Here is a 17,955-nt window from a genome sequence, read left to right as displayed (position 1 = left end):
AGAAATCTGCATTCACGTTTGTAATGCCTTTTCTTGCCACAATTGTAACACGTTCTTCTTTTTTTTTTTTTTATTTGCTTTTGCTACCACAATTAGTATTGTTGCTTGCTGTTTCAGAAAACTTTCTTTTATTTTTAGAAATTTTCTTTTGAAAATTATGATTTTCTTGCACAAAATTAACTTTTGTGCTAAATTCATATACAAATTTCTTATCATGATTTCTTGTTTCTTCTTCAATGCGCAAGTATTTCTGAATCTGCTCAAGAGAAAAATCTTTTATGGTGTGCAGTAATTTCTTCCTATAATCATTCTAACTAGGAGGAAGTTTTGCTATTATTCCTCCTACGTGCAATGATTAAGGAACTATCACTTTCTAATCTTTAAGCTTTGAAACAAGGACATGTAACTCATGGACTTGATCCATAACAGATATATTATCAACCATTTGGAATTCAAAATATTTCATGATGAGAAATTTATCCACAATTTGTTTTTCTTAGTTGTATTTGAACTCTAGTGATTTATAGATTTCTCTTTGAGGACTTGCGGATATTTGACAAGTTATTGAGAATATGACCTCTGCATAACAATTTATCTTCTTCATATTTTTCTCGATCTGCTTTCACTTGTTCAAAATCTTTTAGTGTTGGTGGCGTAATAACAAGCAGACTTGGATCAAGTATATAAGAAATCTTCAATGTAGTAAGTAAGAATAACATCTTGTCTTTCTAATGAACATAGTTTGTCCTATCAAAACGATCAAGTCTTACGAACTCTTAATTCATCAAGGAAACAGCTTTGGACTCCATTGCAATTAATACCTTAAAATTATTGAGAATAATGGGTGTAGAATAGGTTTTAAGGCGTGATGAATCACTATCTTTAAAGTATTAATTACCATCACTAGATTACTACAAGGTTATGGCAATATACCTCTGTGATACAACAAAACCTGAAATCTGCAGACAACAACTCTTAAATATTTTTCTTAAGAACTCTTTATACGAATCAAATTTAGAGAGACTAGAAGAGAAGAATAAGAAGAAATAGAAGCAGTATATATCTGAATTGAAAACTCATATATATTTATAGATGATGAAAAGTCATGGCACCTATTCTAGATAAACATATCTGTCTATTTTAAACAAACATGACTGTTTATTTAAATCAGTATATCTTCTAATTGATATGATTATATTTATTTATTAAAAGACACATCTTTTAATGATCATGCTTGTTTGTTTATAATAGGCGTATACATTTATTAATAGACACATCTACTTATTAACAAATACATCTGTTCATAATTTATTTACTAGAATTAAAATAAGATAATTATTTTATTTTACACACATAAGTGTCAAGTGCCATAATAGAATAATATATATATATATATATGATTCTATATATCTTTTCACTTTTTCCTTTTGATGTATTTTAATAATGTGGGAATTCTTGCTTTCTCTATTATCTAACATATAAGCTATTTATAACAAAAGATGTAAAACAACAAACAAATAATAGCTACATCAAAACCATCTTTGTGTCTCTACTCATTGCGCTCTAAAAATCAAAACACTATCTACAAACCCACATAAGATGGAAAGGAACCCACAAGTCGGACAAGAAGAAGGACAAACCCACAAAAGATGGAAAGGAACCCACAAGTCGGACAAGCAGAAGGACCAACCCACAAAAGATGGAAGAGAACCCACAAGTCGGACAAGAAGAAGGACAAGGTTCCTTGCCTTTAACATTTCACCCTATGCTTGGCGCAGAATCTACATTTAGACTGGGGCAAGAAAAAGGACAAGTCTTTTTAATTGCTTTATATTTTATTTTATTTATAAACTAAATAACTTCATTCGTAAACTAAATTTTTATAAATAATTTTTTATATAAAATGATATTATTAATATTCATATATTTATCTTTATTTGAGTGTACGCATATATAATCACCCTCCCGTACACATAAATTTGCAAATATATGGATTTGCAGCTGATCCTACCTACGTCCGCCGCTAATGGCAGATGAATTTCGTGTGTAAGTAAAGGTGGAAAACAGGGGAGTAATTTATTAATTGCAGCAATCTTACAAGTTAGCAAGTAGGGTAGGGAACCCCACAGGCACGAGCAACCTTTCTATCTCCAACGGAGGAAAGGAAATGCTTGAGGTTTGGATCTTTCAAGTAACCACAAAGACAGGGCCTCTGCTCCCTTACTTTACGGCAGCAAGTAGTAGATGGTGGTACCGACATCAAGATTGCTGGTAGGCATATGGTCACTTCCGAAGGGCTGCACGTTACTGCACGTGCCACTTGCGTTTCCATTGATACCATCACCACCATACATAGAACGATACAGTGCATGTTCTTCATCCCTGATCGATCCATGTTATTATTATTACACTATTAATCAACGCTGACAGCATGCAAGAAATGGTGCTTAATTGGAACGAAGATTTTTCATTTTAACTTTTGAGGCACGCACATATATATATGTATATATATATATATATATATATATATATATATATATATATATATATACACACACACGCACACACACACTCTTTAATTTTACAAAAGTCCCCCTCTTCTTTGTTAAAGAAAGGTTTACTATTCTGCATACTTTTCAATGCTGCATAATTTTCGTTGTTTGGAAAGGTTAACGGGTCAAGTGGGCAATTAAGTGACTGGGAAAGGTTAACGGGTCAATTGGGTAATTAAGAAGCTACACCTACCAATTTCGAATGAGGAATTTGTTTAAATGTATAAAGAATATTTTGATTTTTATAGAATGAATTATCACCATATATGCATTTTATTGATGGGAAAAAATTGCCCATGGCCCTGCGGGTCGTCTTTCAGTTAATGGAGCACTAGTAGCAGTTGTGGGCGATGTGAAGACTAGAACAGATGAGGAAAATATGATAATTCGGCTTCATTCGTGGAAATTGGAAAAGCAATTCTGGCACTTTTGGAAATTTTGCAACTCAACCTTTTTTCTATGTGGATGTCCATTACCATTGCATCAAATCAACTTTTGTGGGAAGGAGAGACTTTTAAGATGGAGAGCTTAGTCTTGTTTGTTGAAACGGATTTTTATTGCAATTTAAAATTTTGTGTATTGTAATCTATCTATAATTTTCTGGAAAAAAAAAAAAATCTATCTACAATTTCTTCATACATGGCATCACCACCGCAGCACGCAGGCCAAAACACCACATCTTGTTATTCATCTTCTTCTCTTCTATGGAAAACTGGTAGTGCTAGATATAGATATTTTTATGTTCAATAATGGCTGCACAGTGTCTATTACTTATGGAATCATTTTTGCTGTGTTGAAAGGTTGACGGGTTAATATATATATATATATATATATATATATATATATATATATATATATATATATATTCACATAATATAACTTTTGAAAATTAGTTAATTAGTAATTTTTAAAAAAAATTTAAATATTAATTAGTTTATATAATTGAAATGTAAATTCGATGTTGGAGATCCAATGTATCATTTATAAACTCTATTTAATGGCAATGAAAATATTAATTTTCAAACTCATAATTGTAAATCAACTATGAGGAGTGGTTCATGAAAAGCTATTCTCTTAACTTTTAGAAATTGATATAGCATTTTGACTAAGGTCAACAAGATATAAAACTATTTTTACATTTAACATTTAATTCAATAACTATTTTTACATTTAACAGTTAATTCAATAATTATTTTTACTGAACACTTCTGTTTTAAATCACTATATAACAGCTAACCACTAACAGTAATATCTAACAGCTAGTAAAACAGACGATAATTATTAGAACAGCTAATATTATCAAACAGTGCTTACATCTAACTTCCATTCACTCATAATTCAATTTTCAGGTCCTATATCTTGAGTTTTGCAGGATTGATGATCTAATGGTATTGTATCTCATAATAATTTATGCCTAAGCACATCACTAATCACAATTTTTTTTGGGTGAAAATTTTTAAGTAGACTATGGTCTATCAATTCAGTCGTAAATTAAGTATATTCTGCCGTTTGGAACATAGAAGGTGTAATAGCATTGTTGTTGTTATCAAATCTGGCAAGATGAACCATAAAACACCACATCAGTTCAAAGAAGAAGAAAGAAGAAAGGAGAAAGAAAGGTCATACACAGAAATTTCATAATGCTAAGTAAAACCAGTAGCACATCATAATAAGAAGACATTGTCAGGAGTGCAGCTTGCTATGCTTCGCATTTCAATCACTATCTGCTCTCTAGGCCCCATCGTTAAAGTTATTGAGGCCCTATAAGAAGAGTTATTGTGATCTTCATTATTTATGAACCGCTGAGTGGTAATCAACTATACCTTTGAAATCATCTGCAAGATAAAGTAATTATTTGAAATAAGATAACATAAATCATATCATGTTCTTTTGCTCATAGTAAGACGGATTCCTAAACGATGTGAATGGAATAGCTCACCATGGTGTGAAGTCCCATTTGAGACCTCTTGCATTTAAGAACTTGTAAACAGGACCGCAAGCTACATGCAGAATTGATTAAACATTATCAGGTGCAGATTATTTGGACGTTTGAAGGTTACAGACTGCACAAACTTTGAGCGCATCAGCTTAAAAGCAATCATACCTTCATAACCACAAATCACAGGATCCTCTGAAAGCAGAAATGGCATATCTAGACCAACAAATATGCATTTGATCAATTTGCAATCACATTTAGGCTTTTATCTCAAGGAATCTATAAAGCAAATGGTTTTATGAAATGTTTTTGCAAATAGATTGAGTAATTACTTGAAAAAGCCAAGCACGGCAGCCAGATGAGCAGCAAATCCTGTGGCAAGTCTGGTCTCTACTATACTACTAATCATCAGATTTAGGCCCGAATTTCTTGCCAATTCAATGATTTCTAGGGTTCCCATGACTCCAAATTTTGCTAGTTTGATGTTAATGACATCTGCAAAATTGCCCTTAATAACTGTTTGAACATCAATTAAGCTCTGACAACTCTCATCTACAGCAACGGATATCCCACACTTCCCTCTTGCAAAGTTACAAAATTCTCCAAGACCTTTCCAGTCATCTCTATGAACCGGTTGTTCCAAGAGCGTAGGTGTTATCCCTGAATCTGCAATAAGACAATGGTTTAGCATACTTGTTACCAAATGTATACGAGTGACAATAGAAACTTACCATGTAACTTTTGAAGAACTTCTACAGCTTCTCTGTAAGTGTATTCCTCATTTGCATCTAAAATCAATGAACAATTGGGGTGAGCTGCCTGTATGGATTGGAGAATTTCGATTTCTGCTTTAATATTCTTCCCTATTTTAAGCTTCAAGGTCTTGAATCCTAGTTGGCAGTACTTTGAAGCCAATTCAGAAGCTTCTGCGGGGAAAACATTTGAAAGCTGCTCGATTGGAATTCACCGACACAAGTCAAAAACTCGTTGCATAACCATAAAAGAAGTACTACTAAAAAAAGCATGGTAGCACTCAGGAACTTAACTGTGATAGCAGTGGTTAAGGTATTTGATACACCACCAAATAATCTCCACAGGGGCACACCAATACTATTAGCAACTGCATCAATCAATGCCATTTCAACTCCAGCCCTAACCTTCAGTAACATACAAAGCTTAATGAGGATCGCAAAATCCTTCCAAAGTGGCAAGCCTGAGAACAGAACTGGAGAAGGGTTTCTCAAAGGGAAATTAATCTATTCACCTTTAAAATATACACAAATAGTGAAAATTTCGCCAACGGCTTTGCTTTGTGAAATATAAGAGACATGATCATGTCATTTATAACGGTAGTTTATAGCAAGAGATGCTTTCTGCATGGCATAATTTTAAAAATTTATTGACTTTACAATTTCTATTTTCTAGATGAATTAAGTATTCGAATCCTCTCCTGTTATTTGTCCAATAATCTCTACTAATTTTTAGAGCTAGGAAAGGGTAAGAGTGAGTGAGACTGGGCGAAATATACTGAATGTTAGACAGTCTAATGCTTCTCAGTCAAATCCTAAACAAAAGACCATTTCTGAACGACGAATGAATAAAATTAATGTGTTGTTAAAAAAAAAAGGAAAAAAATTAGTTTAATGATCTTATCACATTTACTCACAGAAGCAAATCCAGTTCCTGGAAGAATCCCACCAATCTCATTGAGCATCAAATTCAAAACCATAGGCGAGCTGGAACGCAGAAATTGCCATGCCTCTCTAGCCTTTGTAACAGCAACTGTCTGATTTGCAGCAGTAATAGAAGGAAGCACAGGAACTTCTCCCCACCCAACACATCCATTACAGAGCTCAATTCTAATAGCTACATTCTCCACCTTTTCAAGACTCGGTGACACTGTACTTAATGGTGAATTTAGCTGCACATTTAGTGGCCTTCCTTCTGCTCTCTGTACATTAACCCAAAAAGTCTCAGTCAAGTTCTTGAAACCAAAGCTGGTTCTTTCTGAAGTTGACGAAGCTGTTGATTCTGTCACTAGCTTAGCCCCACTAGAACAGTCAATGACACAAATCTTGCTAATGTGGGGGTTGGCATTCATATAATTTCTTGATATCCTTGTTACCTTGGAAGAGAAAAAGAAGACTGGAGTACTTGTTAGGCAAAAAGCAGATCCAATTGGAGCCCTTGATGAAAGGAAAGAAAGGAGAGTGAGCCAGCACAATTCTTCTCAGTTAGGAGATTACTAATTTATATCCCAAATGATTGACTGAGTTTGGTGGAGGGAGAAGAGAACATTATTTATGTTTGTGTTGGTCCTATTGGAGGAGAGCACAGTGTGGTTTTAAGCGTCCCTTCGGATCAAGGTAGAGGCCAAATCATTGTGTTGGCTTTGTATCACAGGCCATATTGCCCTTGCGTGATATTTTCTTCTCTTGTTTATTTTATTTTTATTTTAATCCCATCGCTTTTATCGTGTTATAGTTGTCTCATTAACACCGCAGCTGTATTTATTTGGAAGGATGAAAAAGAAATATATTTTGAATTTATATAAATCAAGATATATTTGCTCCACTTTATGCATTTAGCTTATATTATTGATTTGATTCATTTCTTTCCCACTTTCCTCCTTCCCTTCATGTACAATTTATCTATACTTTTGTTAATACATTTATCTATAATTTATAAATATTTTATGTATAAATAAAAATGAGAATATGAATTTAAAAAATATATAAAATTTTTTTTAATATAATTATAACATTACTATTTAAATAAATTAAAATTTTAACTATTTAACGGATCCGAGACGACATGGCCTCAGAAGGATCAAAAGAAATGCAATCAACCCGAGTATTGTCAAAAATAGGAAAATAGAATGTCCTAACAAATAACTAACTAAAACGTTTGCACTGCAATAAAATAAAAATTTATCTTTAATCTTAATTCCCCCAACGCAATAAAAAATTAAAGAAAAAAAAAATGAAAGGAATGGGAAAATTTTCCCCCTCTTGATGATGATGTGGTCGTAACTCACCACGTTCATCCGGAATAAAATCAAACATGTAGGAGAAGACAACAAGGATAATTTCATCGCACCATTTCTCGAGATAGACTAAAAACATTATTGGTTCAGCTGTGTTTCTTCTTGTCCCCATGTTTTACCCCGAAGCATGTCTGTAAAACCACCCATCATGATACGCCTGAACCTCGTGTCTTCTGTTGGTGAAGGTTGCGCAGCCTTTGGAGACTCAGGTGTTGGTGGCTGATGGTCTGGAGCTTCTTTCTTTCCCAACAGCCCACTTTCTCCAAAGAAACTAGTGACTGACGATGCTATCCCAAGATGAGCACCCATCACCTTGCTAATGGTCTCAAACGTTCCGCCTGATCTTTCTTTCATTATTATCTCAAGGGCTTCTTTGTGTGCTGGATCTAATGCATCTGGATCTTTTAACAGGTTTGTTATAGCAGGGAGGAGGAATTCCCGCACACTAGTTGCCGAAAGATCTGCAGTAAGTAGAGATGAGAGCAATCAGGTATTTGATTTTACACAAGTTCAAATGGCCAACTGTAATATAAAAGACATTTATGGTATGGACAACATATAACCATCATGTAACAATGGATCCAAATCATGTTTATACTTCTATGAAATTCATCCATCATCAAGTGGCTGAGGGTAGAAAAGCTAGTAAACTAATGAATCGGTTGGAATGCATCTGGAAGAGAACAAGATTGTCTTCAGACCTGTAGCGTCCAAGGCACGGATTGATTCACAGAATGCATTAGCTCTCTCACGGCAACGCAGGACATCGTTTGTGGAAGCTGGTGTGGCTGTAAATTGAAAAATCTTGGAAAGAAGATGTGCAAAATGTTAAGGAAACAATGGCTTAACATATTCATTTAAAACTAGGAGCCAATAAGAGTGTTGGCACAATGGTCAAAACAGAATAAACAAAATTCTTTAATTGAATAAATATTCCTAAAATTAATTATCCAAAATGTTCAGGATATAATCTCTGAGTCTCTCTGTTGTGTGAGGTACTGCTACCAGTAACCCACGGACAACAGCAACAGTAGCTTCATGGGATCCATCTTCAAGAAAAGCATCCATTTGAACACGAATTTTATCAACTATCTGAAACATAACAAATACAATAAGTGAAACATATGAACTGATCCCTCAGTATTGCCAGTATCACTTCAGGGGAAAAACAGCTATACCATGTCGTTTTTAAAATGTTCTGCCACAGCTCCAAACGCATCTATGCTGGCATACTTCACAATTGAGTTTGGATCAGAGCCAAGAGTAACTAGGGCAGGCAAAACATGGGTAGAAACAACTTTTGCATCAATATGCGGCACCTGTTAAATGAATGAAGTTAAAATTTCAAAATAATGTCAAATGAAGTTTGAAATTTCAAACAATGTGTCAGACTTCATAGATGTGTAAAAAGTTAATGAGCAACTCACTATGACTTTCAATAGATGGACCGCATTGATTTTCATATCTATGTTGGAGCTAACAACCATTTCCCATAAAATATTGAATATCATACCATGATGCTGTTCAGTAGTGCTGCATCATGGAAGAAACCTATATGCATTAGTCATATATAACTCACAGGCAATGGTACACAAAGGCACTTAGTTGACTACTAACCAAAGAAAACGGATAGCGTTAATAATCTCAGCATTGTATTTTGTTGATTGATTTTCTTTTAGGGAGCTGTAAACTAGCAACTTTCTCAAGTAGCCTGCTAGTTGTTCATGCTTGCTGGGAGCACCTAGAACACCTGCCAAGAGAAGTGGCAGAACACACATTGTAGCAAGCCTCTCGGCCACAGCAGTTTTTGGTCTCAAACCTGCTAATAAAGTAAACAATTGAATAAAAATAACAATGGCAAAAAATTCACGAAGTTTATGAATTCATACCTTCGATTGTTGAATGAATGGCAGTCGGAAAATATGTTAAATCTGCATTGTCCCCAACTGCTACTAAGAACACAGGCATCATTATGTGCACCAGATAAGAATCCCCAAAGTGCTCACTTACAGCCAACAAAAACTGTAAACCATTTTCTAAATTAGCAACAACTGGAGCACTATCCTCAATAAACAGGAATGAGAAAGGGTTTCACCTTTGTGCTTTTGTTTCTTAAATGGTCTTCTTTTGGGGGTAACATGCAGGCCAACTGTATCAGATCAGGAAAGCAATCAACGTGCATCCACTGAAATGCTGCCCATTCATCATGTCCCCTAGGAAGACATTAAAATCTCTCAGAAGCAAAATATGGCCATAACCAGGCTTTCAGCTTCAACAACAATACTAAAACTTATTTTCACCAGGAAACTAAAAGAGTAATACAAGAAACAGATCTCCAGAAATTACTTTGAATACAATTCAAGTGATGAAGTAGAGAACAACGCATTTGTTGACTCTGTTACTGAAGAAAAAGGGCAAGTCTCAACTGCCTTCTGGTACACAAATGGAAGCAACTCCAACAGCATTCTCAAAAACACATCAATACTCCAGCGCTCTCGTTCCCCCAAGACATGTAAATGGGACTCCACAGAGCCTTCAACCCCCGAAAGAGGTGGACAGCACTGAAGATAGTCAAGGGATAAAGTTAAAGAATGATATTACAAACCAAGGGATAAAGTTAAAGAATGATATTACAAACCAAGCACATAAGAGCACAGCAAGAAATCAATTATAAGAAACAAGCATACCTGAGCAGAGCTCTGTATATGGGAAAGTAGAACTCTTGAAATATGATCCAACTTATTCCCCCATTTTATTACTGCAGGAAGTAGCTCCTCAAGTGCAGTTTTGACCACCATTCCGGAGGGATCACAGATCAATTGGAACATCACATCCTCAACCTATCACAAACAGATTTAAGCGTTGGAAGAACTTAACAGTATCAGAGAAATTTAAGTTTCGTATGTGTTATAGAAACTTAATTTTCCTTTTTCTTATCTTTCCATTTTCATCTAAGTCATCATATTATGGCAAGGGGAAAAGGCTCCATTCCCTAGACCATGTTCCATCATCCTGTTCTAGAGCTTACATTGTAGCCAATTCTGTCAAATCAGAATTCTTCTCCATGATTGCCTCGAAGCATATTTAGTGAGGCTGACCTTGAAATATTTGTCCACACTTGGGAAGAGTGGAAGCAACAATGCCAGATTACGTGCAGCCGCCTCTCGAACAACAGTTGCAGCATCTTCTACCAGTTGTTGCACAATGGACAGAATTAGAGAATCACGGATCTCAGGCCGGACAAACTCTGCAAGCTCTCCACAAGATTGAGCAACAAGCAGTCTACGCTCCTCATATGTGTGGTTTATCTGCAATCCACAAATCAGGATAATGAACTTGGACCTTTAGAAGAGGGAAAAGAAAGCAAGAAAAAGTGAAAATAATGGGTCAGACAGGAGATCCCCCAAAAAATAATTTCTGAAACTCACTTGTTCCCAACACTGGGGAAGCAATTCTGTTTCTGTTCTCATCTCTCCCACATTCTTTGCAAGACTAACACATGCCTGAATTAAGGTCAGAAGATTCAGCATCACATTCGAATTGTATAGCCATGGTAAAACAAAATTAATATTTCAGGAAATCCATTATATGATCAAAATTGATGACCCTACATCCATTATGATCCGTCTCTGTTGCTCATCCGGACGTTTGATCAAATTAAACAATGTGTGGGTTAAGGAATCCCGTGTGGTACTATCTGGATGACGCTCTATTGCACACATCATTAGGGGAAGAAGCTCCTGTGCACAAATCAATGCAGTATAAGAAGAGACTTTAAGAAAAAAACATGGAAGGTAGATTAGGAAAAGGTTTATCAAAGGCAAACCTCCCGATGATTGATCAAAACACGGGGTACAATCTTGGGCAAGGCATCTGCAAGGATTTGAATTGTTTCTAAACCCTGAAAAGCAAAATCATACTGCCAAGATGTTATATAATAAAATCTGAGCTATTTGAAAAGGACAGGCAGGCAGGCAAAACAAGGACTAAGAAATTATGCTATTAAAAGGTAGCCCTTGACAATAGTATCAATGGCTGCAAGCCTGCAAGGTTCCAATATTTAACAACAGTCTAACCCACTTAATACCAAGGGAGAGAACAGAAATGGAAGTGGGATGTTGCATCGGAAAAGAATCTAATTTCCAGGAGAAAGAAAAAGAACTTGCCATGTTTCCTGAAGCAGCTTCAACATTTAAATTGTCCAATTCCATGTATGGCCCACCATCTTCCGAGGGTGGTTCATCATTTTGTTTAAAGTCACTTTGATTGTTTTCAATATTAATATCTTCATTTAAATGATTTCTCGATGGATCAGATGAAACTTCCTCAGGTTTACCAGAGTTGTCAGTTATCAGTGATTGAACATCTTCACTGCTCAACACTCCAATAGCATCATATGGATGAGAGATTACAGTTTTATCCTCATCTATCTCAACAACTTTCTCTTCTGTCTGCAGAGACTCCTCGTTGTTGTTGGAATCTACAGATTTAGGAGCTTTTGGGCTTTTGCCCTTCAACCTTTCAATTCCCATCTGCAATGATATTATTTCTTCCTTGTAGTTTTCCATGGAATGGGATTGAGTAAAATCAACATCACTAGCCATAATGCTTCTTCCAGAACGATATCCTTCGAGGTGCATTTTCAGTGAAGTAATTTCAGCTCTACAATCATTAAGTTCCTTTAGTTGGAGCTCCCAGGACTGCTTCAATTCCTGCACCTGAAAAATTGAAAGAGGAAATGGATATATACATATTCCTACTTTTCTCCTTACATAAGAATTAATGCAACAGCTGAAAGAAGCATTTTAGTAATGGAAAATTACCTGGTTCTCCCTCTCCTTAAGATCTTTTTGAAGAGCCTCTAAGGATTTATTTAGTCCACTTATTTGATTATCAGCCAAATCTTTGTTTTTCAGCAATTTCTCTTTTTCATGATTCAGCTTCTCATTTGCTTTTATTAATGACTCATTTTCTCGAAGCATGGCAATTTTCTCCTGCAATTTAAGAACTTGTGTCATTGATACACATTCAGCACAAAAACACACACCTCCTCCACATAAATCTTTGATGCAAGTTTTTGTTAGGTCTGGTAAGAGTTTTTCAGAGTCCTAATTCTGTTACTGATTGACAAACTGAAAGAGTTTGCAGAAGGAAATAGAGTAGAGAAGAAAGAGAACAGAAATAAAGAGGGATAGAGAGAAAGAGAATGATAGGCTGATAGAGGGAATTTGAATTTGATTATCATTCATGTCCTTAAATGTATATTCTAACAATTATAAAACAAACAGTCAGCACAGCAAGTTTGTTATAACAACTTTCTACTTTTCCCACTTGTCTTTTCCTCCTAACTTTTTTCAGTGCTGTCAAGAGGTGCCTGGGGGCGAGGTGAAATCCAGGCACCTCGCCTGGGAAGCCTCTAGGCGAGGCACCTTCAACTAGGCGCTGGCTAGGCGCCCAGGAGAAGCGTCACCAGGTGCCCCCAGGCAAGAAAAAGGCAAGAAATTTAAAAAAAAAAGTTGAGAGAGAAAAGCTGACCTAATTTATTTTCACCTTTTGGCATCCACATGATGACTAGAGAATTAGGATTTTGAGTTTGCACAACATAATGAATGAAATTGAACAATGCATCTAGAATTTTAAATTATATTATGTGCTTTATGATTTTTGCTTTAACATTTTGTGTTATTAAAGGAATGCTTTTAATCTTAAAGTTTAAAACATATAATATATAATGAAATATGAATATGAAATTTGGCATTTTATTGATTGTGTAATATGTTAGACTTTTTAATTGTATATCTAATTCTTTATTATTTTAGAATAAATTGGCACCTCACTTCGCTTGGGTGAGCACCAAGCGCCTAGGTGATAGAGGACCTTTTCGCCTTTAAGGCGTCTAGCGCTTTTGACAATACTGACTTTTTTTCACCTTATAATACTTAGCAGTTTTTCCATGCTGATTGTCCAAAATCTAGATCTATATTCTTCATACACACTCAAAGCCTGTATCAACACAAAGAATAATTTGAAAGGTAGATAGGTTGTTATATGAGCAACAAACACAAGGACACAATTATATAATTCAAGATGCCAGTGGATCTCAGACTTCAGAGAGCATACTTGGGTTAATAATCTAGCAATGATTTTATATCTCTTAATTATTTTCAAACACAACTTGTGGATGACAATGATGATTAAGGATTAGAATCCCTTAGTCTAAAGGCTTTTGCATGATATGCACACTACAGGTGAATAACCTTATTACCTATAAAAAAATAGCAATTGATCATAACACCATAAGTCACCTTTTTGCACTTTTTTTAAGCTTATAAATTTCTAAAATGCAAGAGCGGAAATTAATAAACATTTTCATAGCTACTGAACAGAAATATAAAATCGTAAATCATGAGATGCAGTCTAACTTCTAAATATATAAGGTTAAAGCTCACAGCATTTGCTTGATGTTGATCTCATCAAGACACCAGTAACATAAAAAGAAAAAAAAAATGATATGTCGTGTTGATTAAGATCAGAAATAGTTGAACTTAATTTATAACGAGTATTGATATTTTGTACTCCACTTATGGGGCGAGCCTGACAGGACAGGAAGCACACCAGGTCAAGTACAAAAGGAATGATGCTGCATATACATAAACATTTAAGAAATTTATTGTGGCTGTGTATAAAGCAAGTTGCTTATCCAACATATGTTTCACTAAATACCTCAGCAGCCTCTGTAGTGGATGAAAGGTATTGATAGTAATAATGTCGCAAGGCATCTGGTACGCATGCAGGTGTGTCCTGCCAAACTTCTAAATTCTGATCTGTAACCTGAGATGAAAGAATTGTCAAGCTATGAAAATGAATGGAAATATTTTTACATAGATAACAAAAGATACACAGATAGAACAGACATCCAGTTTATTGCAGGTTTTATGCCTCATGAAAGTTGCAAATAAGTTGATAGCAAAAAATTTTTAAAAATTAAATTTTGATGCTGCCTCCGACAGCAATAAGCAAATGAAAACCATTACTCTCTCCAAGATGAATTTTCAACAGCATCCTTTCCTCTGTTTTAAAATCTACATAGAAAAACTTGTCCATAACCAGATCTGAAAATTTTCCAACACAAATATAGTATAAGGATTCATTTAATAAAAAAACAACTTGTAGGACCACAATGGCCAAGCATCCTAATCCAAACTGTCAGTGAAGCACATTTCCAGCATTTCATACTACCTTTGGCCCCTCCATAAATAAATTTAAGGTAATGCTAAGGCCAAATTACCTAATAGTTAGGTACATATTTATATCACCTTTTGTCACCTTGAATAAAAACGATGAACCTACAAATGGTTTGTCTTCAGCCAAATGAGAATTGTACAACAAACAACAAATATCAGAAAATACAATAGGAAAAGCAAGTATACATTTTAGAAGACAGGACCTTCCCCTTTTTTGTGTAAGAACAAAAGATTTTCATATACAAATAGAACATAAGAGAACAACAATAACATAGAGAGAGAGAGAGAGAGAGAGAGAGAATTAATGTGCATCATAATTATTACATACTTCTTCGTAGAATGTCATAGCAGTAAGCCGATATCCCGCTAATAGTAAATATTCCTTTACGGCACAATTAAGATCTCTACGCTCACTATCCTTCAAAGGGCCCAAGTCAGAGAAGGAAGTGGCCTTCTTTTGCCGTAGAATATCTGGTCTGGTGTTCTCAGAAACATCTGATTTTGACTCTGGAAATTCATCCAACAGAGAATAATATATATAAAAAATGGGAAAAGAATACAGACTAGCTAATGAACTATCTATAGTCAGGTCCAACTTTTGTTGCCAATTACATTGAAGAAAGTGATTGTAGTTCAAAATAATCATAGATGATAAATTTGAAACAAAATGGAGAAGGGATTGAAAAGAGGAAATCATTGTCAAAGCTATAACACAGAAATCCAAATATCCCATACAGATGGGTTTGCCTAAACCATTTGATTGTGAATCTATACACAACATAAACACATATCATAGTCCTTGCACAATCTATGTCAGATTCTAAGTATGTACACCAGCAGTCATTCACCAATAATGACATGAATGCCTCACAGGGTGACTGCATTAAATTGTGGACTAATGTGGGCATGGTGTCAATTCCCTCAACCACAAAAAAGGAGAGAGTAAATTTTTCTTGGTTACATTATCTAATGAACTTAGAAAGAGTGCACATATTCAATTTTGGTAGTGAATGTTTACCATTTAAAGGTAACGTTGATTTGAGAGATATAAATAATTCTCTCTTTCAAAAACCATATAATTTTTAGATAATGAACACAAAACATTTAAAAGAATCATACAAAAGTCTGGAGAATAAAAGAAGCATTCATTATAACTTTGAGAGAAATGAAACATTACCACTCAATTCCACCTGTGGCAAATCTTTTTTCTTCTGCAATTCAGTTTTGAACTTCGAAACGTCCTCTTTTGCCAAACGAAGCTCATATTCACTAAGTGCTAATTTTTCTTCTATTGCTTCTTTCTCTTCTAGTAAATTCTGAGGGTCTGCAACTGCTTTTCAAGAATAAAAGGGGCAGAAAAGAGCATCGCTTACATTCTGTATTCAAGATACAGCATAAAAATGCAGTTACCCATCAAGTAGTGACTCAAGCCCATCTGAATGCATGTATCTATGCATTTAATATGCATATATGCCAAAGTGTAACAAACTTCCACCATCAACTTCTAACTAAGTCAACAGACCACAAAAAAATAAATAAATAAAGATGAAGAAGAAGAGGAGGAAGAAGAAGACAAGGAAGAAGAAATATCGATTAATGATTATTATAAGATAAAAGACGAGAAACCAGTGATGTGAGTGTGAATCACAGAGTGTATCTTTAGCTATAAATCTAAAAATGAACATATGCAGGAAGTACAGCACAAGGTTCCATTTTTTTTCTTTTCTTTGGAACAAGAAAATAATGAAACATCATTAAAAAGAATGCATCTTCACTGTTTAAAAAAATTATAATCAAAGCAAAATTTGCAATGCAGCAACTTTGTTTACTATTCCATTCTAACACTTCACGAGTATTGCTTCAATTGAATTCCAGATCACATAGAAACGTCACAATCCGCATTCAAAACCATTACAATGATCAATATAGAAATATCAGAGCTAAACAAGCAAAGCCAAGGCAGTATACGTATACAAGTGTACGAGTAATATAAAGACTAAGAGAATTGAAAGGGGGAAAAAGTAAAACCTCGAAGAGAATTGAAACGAGAGATCTGATCAGTAGGGAAAAGATAAGGATCAGAGAAGAACTCCTTGAGGCGAATGGCGTGGTCGTCTCTGCCATCGTCAAGGAGTTCATGAAGCAATTCAAATGCCGTCAAGAGATAGTTCTCTTGTATCAAGAAATTCACAACGCAATTGCACAAAGAGGATCTCTCCACATCCATTTTTTATTTTGTCTCTTTCACTCTCTGATTAAAATCTGCTCATCTCTCCCTGTACTAACTTCGTTTCTTCAATAACAGCTTCTTTCTTGTTATCGCTGCTGGATTTGGATCTGTAGTTGATTTTTTGAGCTTATGACTCTTTTTATAGGGAATTGTAATCGGACGCTTCGCGGTAGTTTCTGGGTTCGTCAAAACTCGGGCTAAAAATGCTCTAGTTTTTTCTTCGGCTGATCGAACGGGCAATGTTTGATTATCAGATAAGGAGGGTGGAGCCCCTTTGAATTATCATGTAACGTGGTGTACTCATCCAAGTTCGTTTCCACCGCCACAAAAGTCAACAGTGAGTTCTTTGATAATTTAATTATTTTTTTAACGGAATTGTTATCTGTTTTTTTTTTTTTAACCAGCGGATCGGAAAGTGAAAACTCCCGTTGAATTTACCCGGGAGTGATATATATATTCAATTAATTTAATTATTTAAGTTATTAATAATTAAATAAAAAAAAAATTTACACATTATTAAATTAAAATGGAAATTAAATTTCTTTCTATCAAAATGATCAGATCTCATTAACAAGATGATCCAAGCTTTACTAATATTACATGTGGTGTCTAATAGTCCTTTCATTCACATAAATAAAATAAAAATAGACGGTTTTTCTTTTCTAGAGTGAATGGTGTGGATGAGCAAACACATACGTGGGAAGTTGAGTGCCTTTGATATATGTGACAAACTTCGGTGTTTGATTGGCTTTCAGAACCTGGCATATGCCGCTGTTGTCCTTTGTGAGAACTACGCTCTTGTTTTCTGTGCAATGTTTTGTCCGACCCAATTTCCCTTTTTTTGGCCGCAGCGTCAATGTTTTTAATTAAATTTCAATCTTCGTCAGATTCTATATTCCGTTGCCATAGAAATGATCATTGCACTATTTTTTTTCCCTTTTTTTTTT

General features: G+C 34.9%; 2 protein-coding genes across 7 annotated transcripts; both read right to left on the bottom strand.

Annotated features, from left to right (window-relative positions):
• Positions 1-4,801: 4,801 nt before the first annotated feature.
• Positions 4,802-6,880, bottom strand: LOC131174405 (L-Ala-D/L-amino acid epimerase-like). Its single transcript, XM_058137507.1, has 4 exons — positions 6,155-6,880; positions 5,535-5,645; positions 5,220-5,436; positions 4,802-5,154 (listed from the first exon to the last, which is right to left on the bottom strand). Exons 1-4 carry the CDS (start codon positions 6,587-6,589, stop codon positions 4,817-4,819), a joined length of 1,101 nt encoding a protein of 366 aa, XP_057993490.1. The 5' UTR covers positions 6,590-6,880; the 3' UTR covers positions 4,802-4,816.
• Positions 6,881-7,383: 503 nt separating this feature from the next.
• On the bottom strand, positions 7,384-17,304 carry LOC110666818 (uncharacterized). Of its 6 annotated transcripts, none has more exons than XM_058137501.1 (20): positions 16,807-17,304; positions 15,956-16,108; positions 15,107-15,285; positions 14,258-14,365; positions 12,358-12,528; positions 11,701-12,252; positions 11,361-11,453; positions 11,146-11,274; positions 10,963-11,037; positions 10,633-10,842; positions 10,222-10,374; positions 9,881-10,095; positions 9,630-9,747; positions 9,424-9,556; positions 9,152-9,356; positions 8,962-9,067; positions 8,713-8,853; positions 8,503-8,626; positions 8,236-8,352; positions 7,384-7,995 (listed from the first exon to the last, which is right to left on the bottom strand). In XM_058137501.1, the coding sequence occupies exons 1-20, from the start codon at positions 17,003-17,005 to the stop codon at positions 7,613-7,615; spliced, it is 3,564 nt and encodes a 1,187-aa protein (XP_057993484.1). In that variant the 5' UTR covers positions 17,006-17,304; the 3' UTR covers positions 7,384-7,612. The 6 variants fall into 6 exon arrangements, with proteins under 6 accessions (XP_057993484.1, XP_057993488.1, XP_057993486.1 ...); XM_058137505.1 differs by having other exon boundaries at positions 9,152-9,284; positions 16,807-17,303; XM_058137503.1 differs by having other exon boundaries at positions 11,361-11,435; positions 16,807-17,302.
• Positions 17,305-17,955: the final 651 nt, after the last annotated feature.

Source organism: Hevea brasiliensis, chromosome 16, assembly GCF_030052815.1.
Source record: "Hevea brasiliensis isolate MT/VB/25A 57/8 chromosome 16, ASM3005281v1, whole genome shotgun sequence".
In the NCBI taxonomy this organism is placed as follows: domain Eukaryota; kingdom Viridiplantae; phylum Streptophyta; class Magnoliopsida; order Malpighiales; family Euphorbiaceae; genus Hevea; species Hevea brasiliensis.
The sequence above is the reverse complement of the archived record's forward strand: the minus strand, read 5'-3'. Positions and strand labels throughout refer to the sequence as shown.

Excerpts from the sequence above, each read along its gene's own strand:
- LOC131174405 (XM_058137507.1), bottom strand. The coding sequence starts at position 6,589 with ATGAATGCCAACCCCCACATTAGCAAGATTTGTGTCATTGACTGTTCT. Across the intron at positions 5,646-6,154 it reads CAGGAACTGGATTTGCTTCT|GTTAGGGCTGGAGTTGAAAT; the intron begins GTGAGTAAATGT and ends ATGTTACTGAAG. Across the intron at positions 5,155-5,219 it reads AGTTCTTCAAAAGTTACATG|ATTCAGGGATAACACCTACG; the intron begins GTAAGTTTCTAT and ends GTCTTATTGCAG.
- LOC110666818 (XM_058137501.1), bottom strand. The coding sequence starts at position 17,005 with ATGGATGTGGAGAGATCCTCTTTGTGCAATTGCGTTGTGAATTTCTTG. Across the intron at positions 16,109-16,806 it reads TCGTTTCAATTCTCTTCGAG|TTGCAGACCCTCAGAATTTA; the intron begins GTTTTACTTTTT and ends CTTGAAAAGCAG. Across the intron at positions 10,375-10,632 it reads GTGTGGACAAATATTTCAAG|GTTGAGGATGTGATGTTCCA; the intron begins GTCAGCCTCACT and ends TGTTTGTGATAG.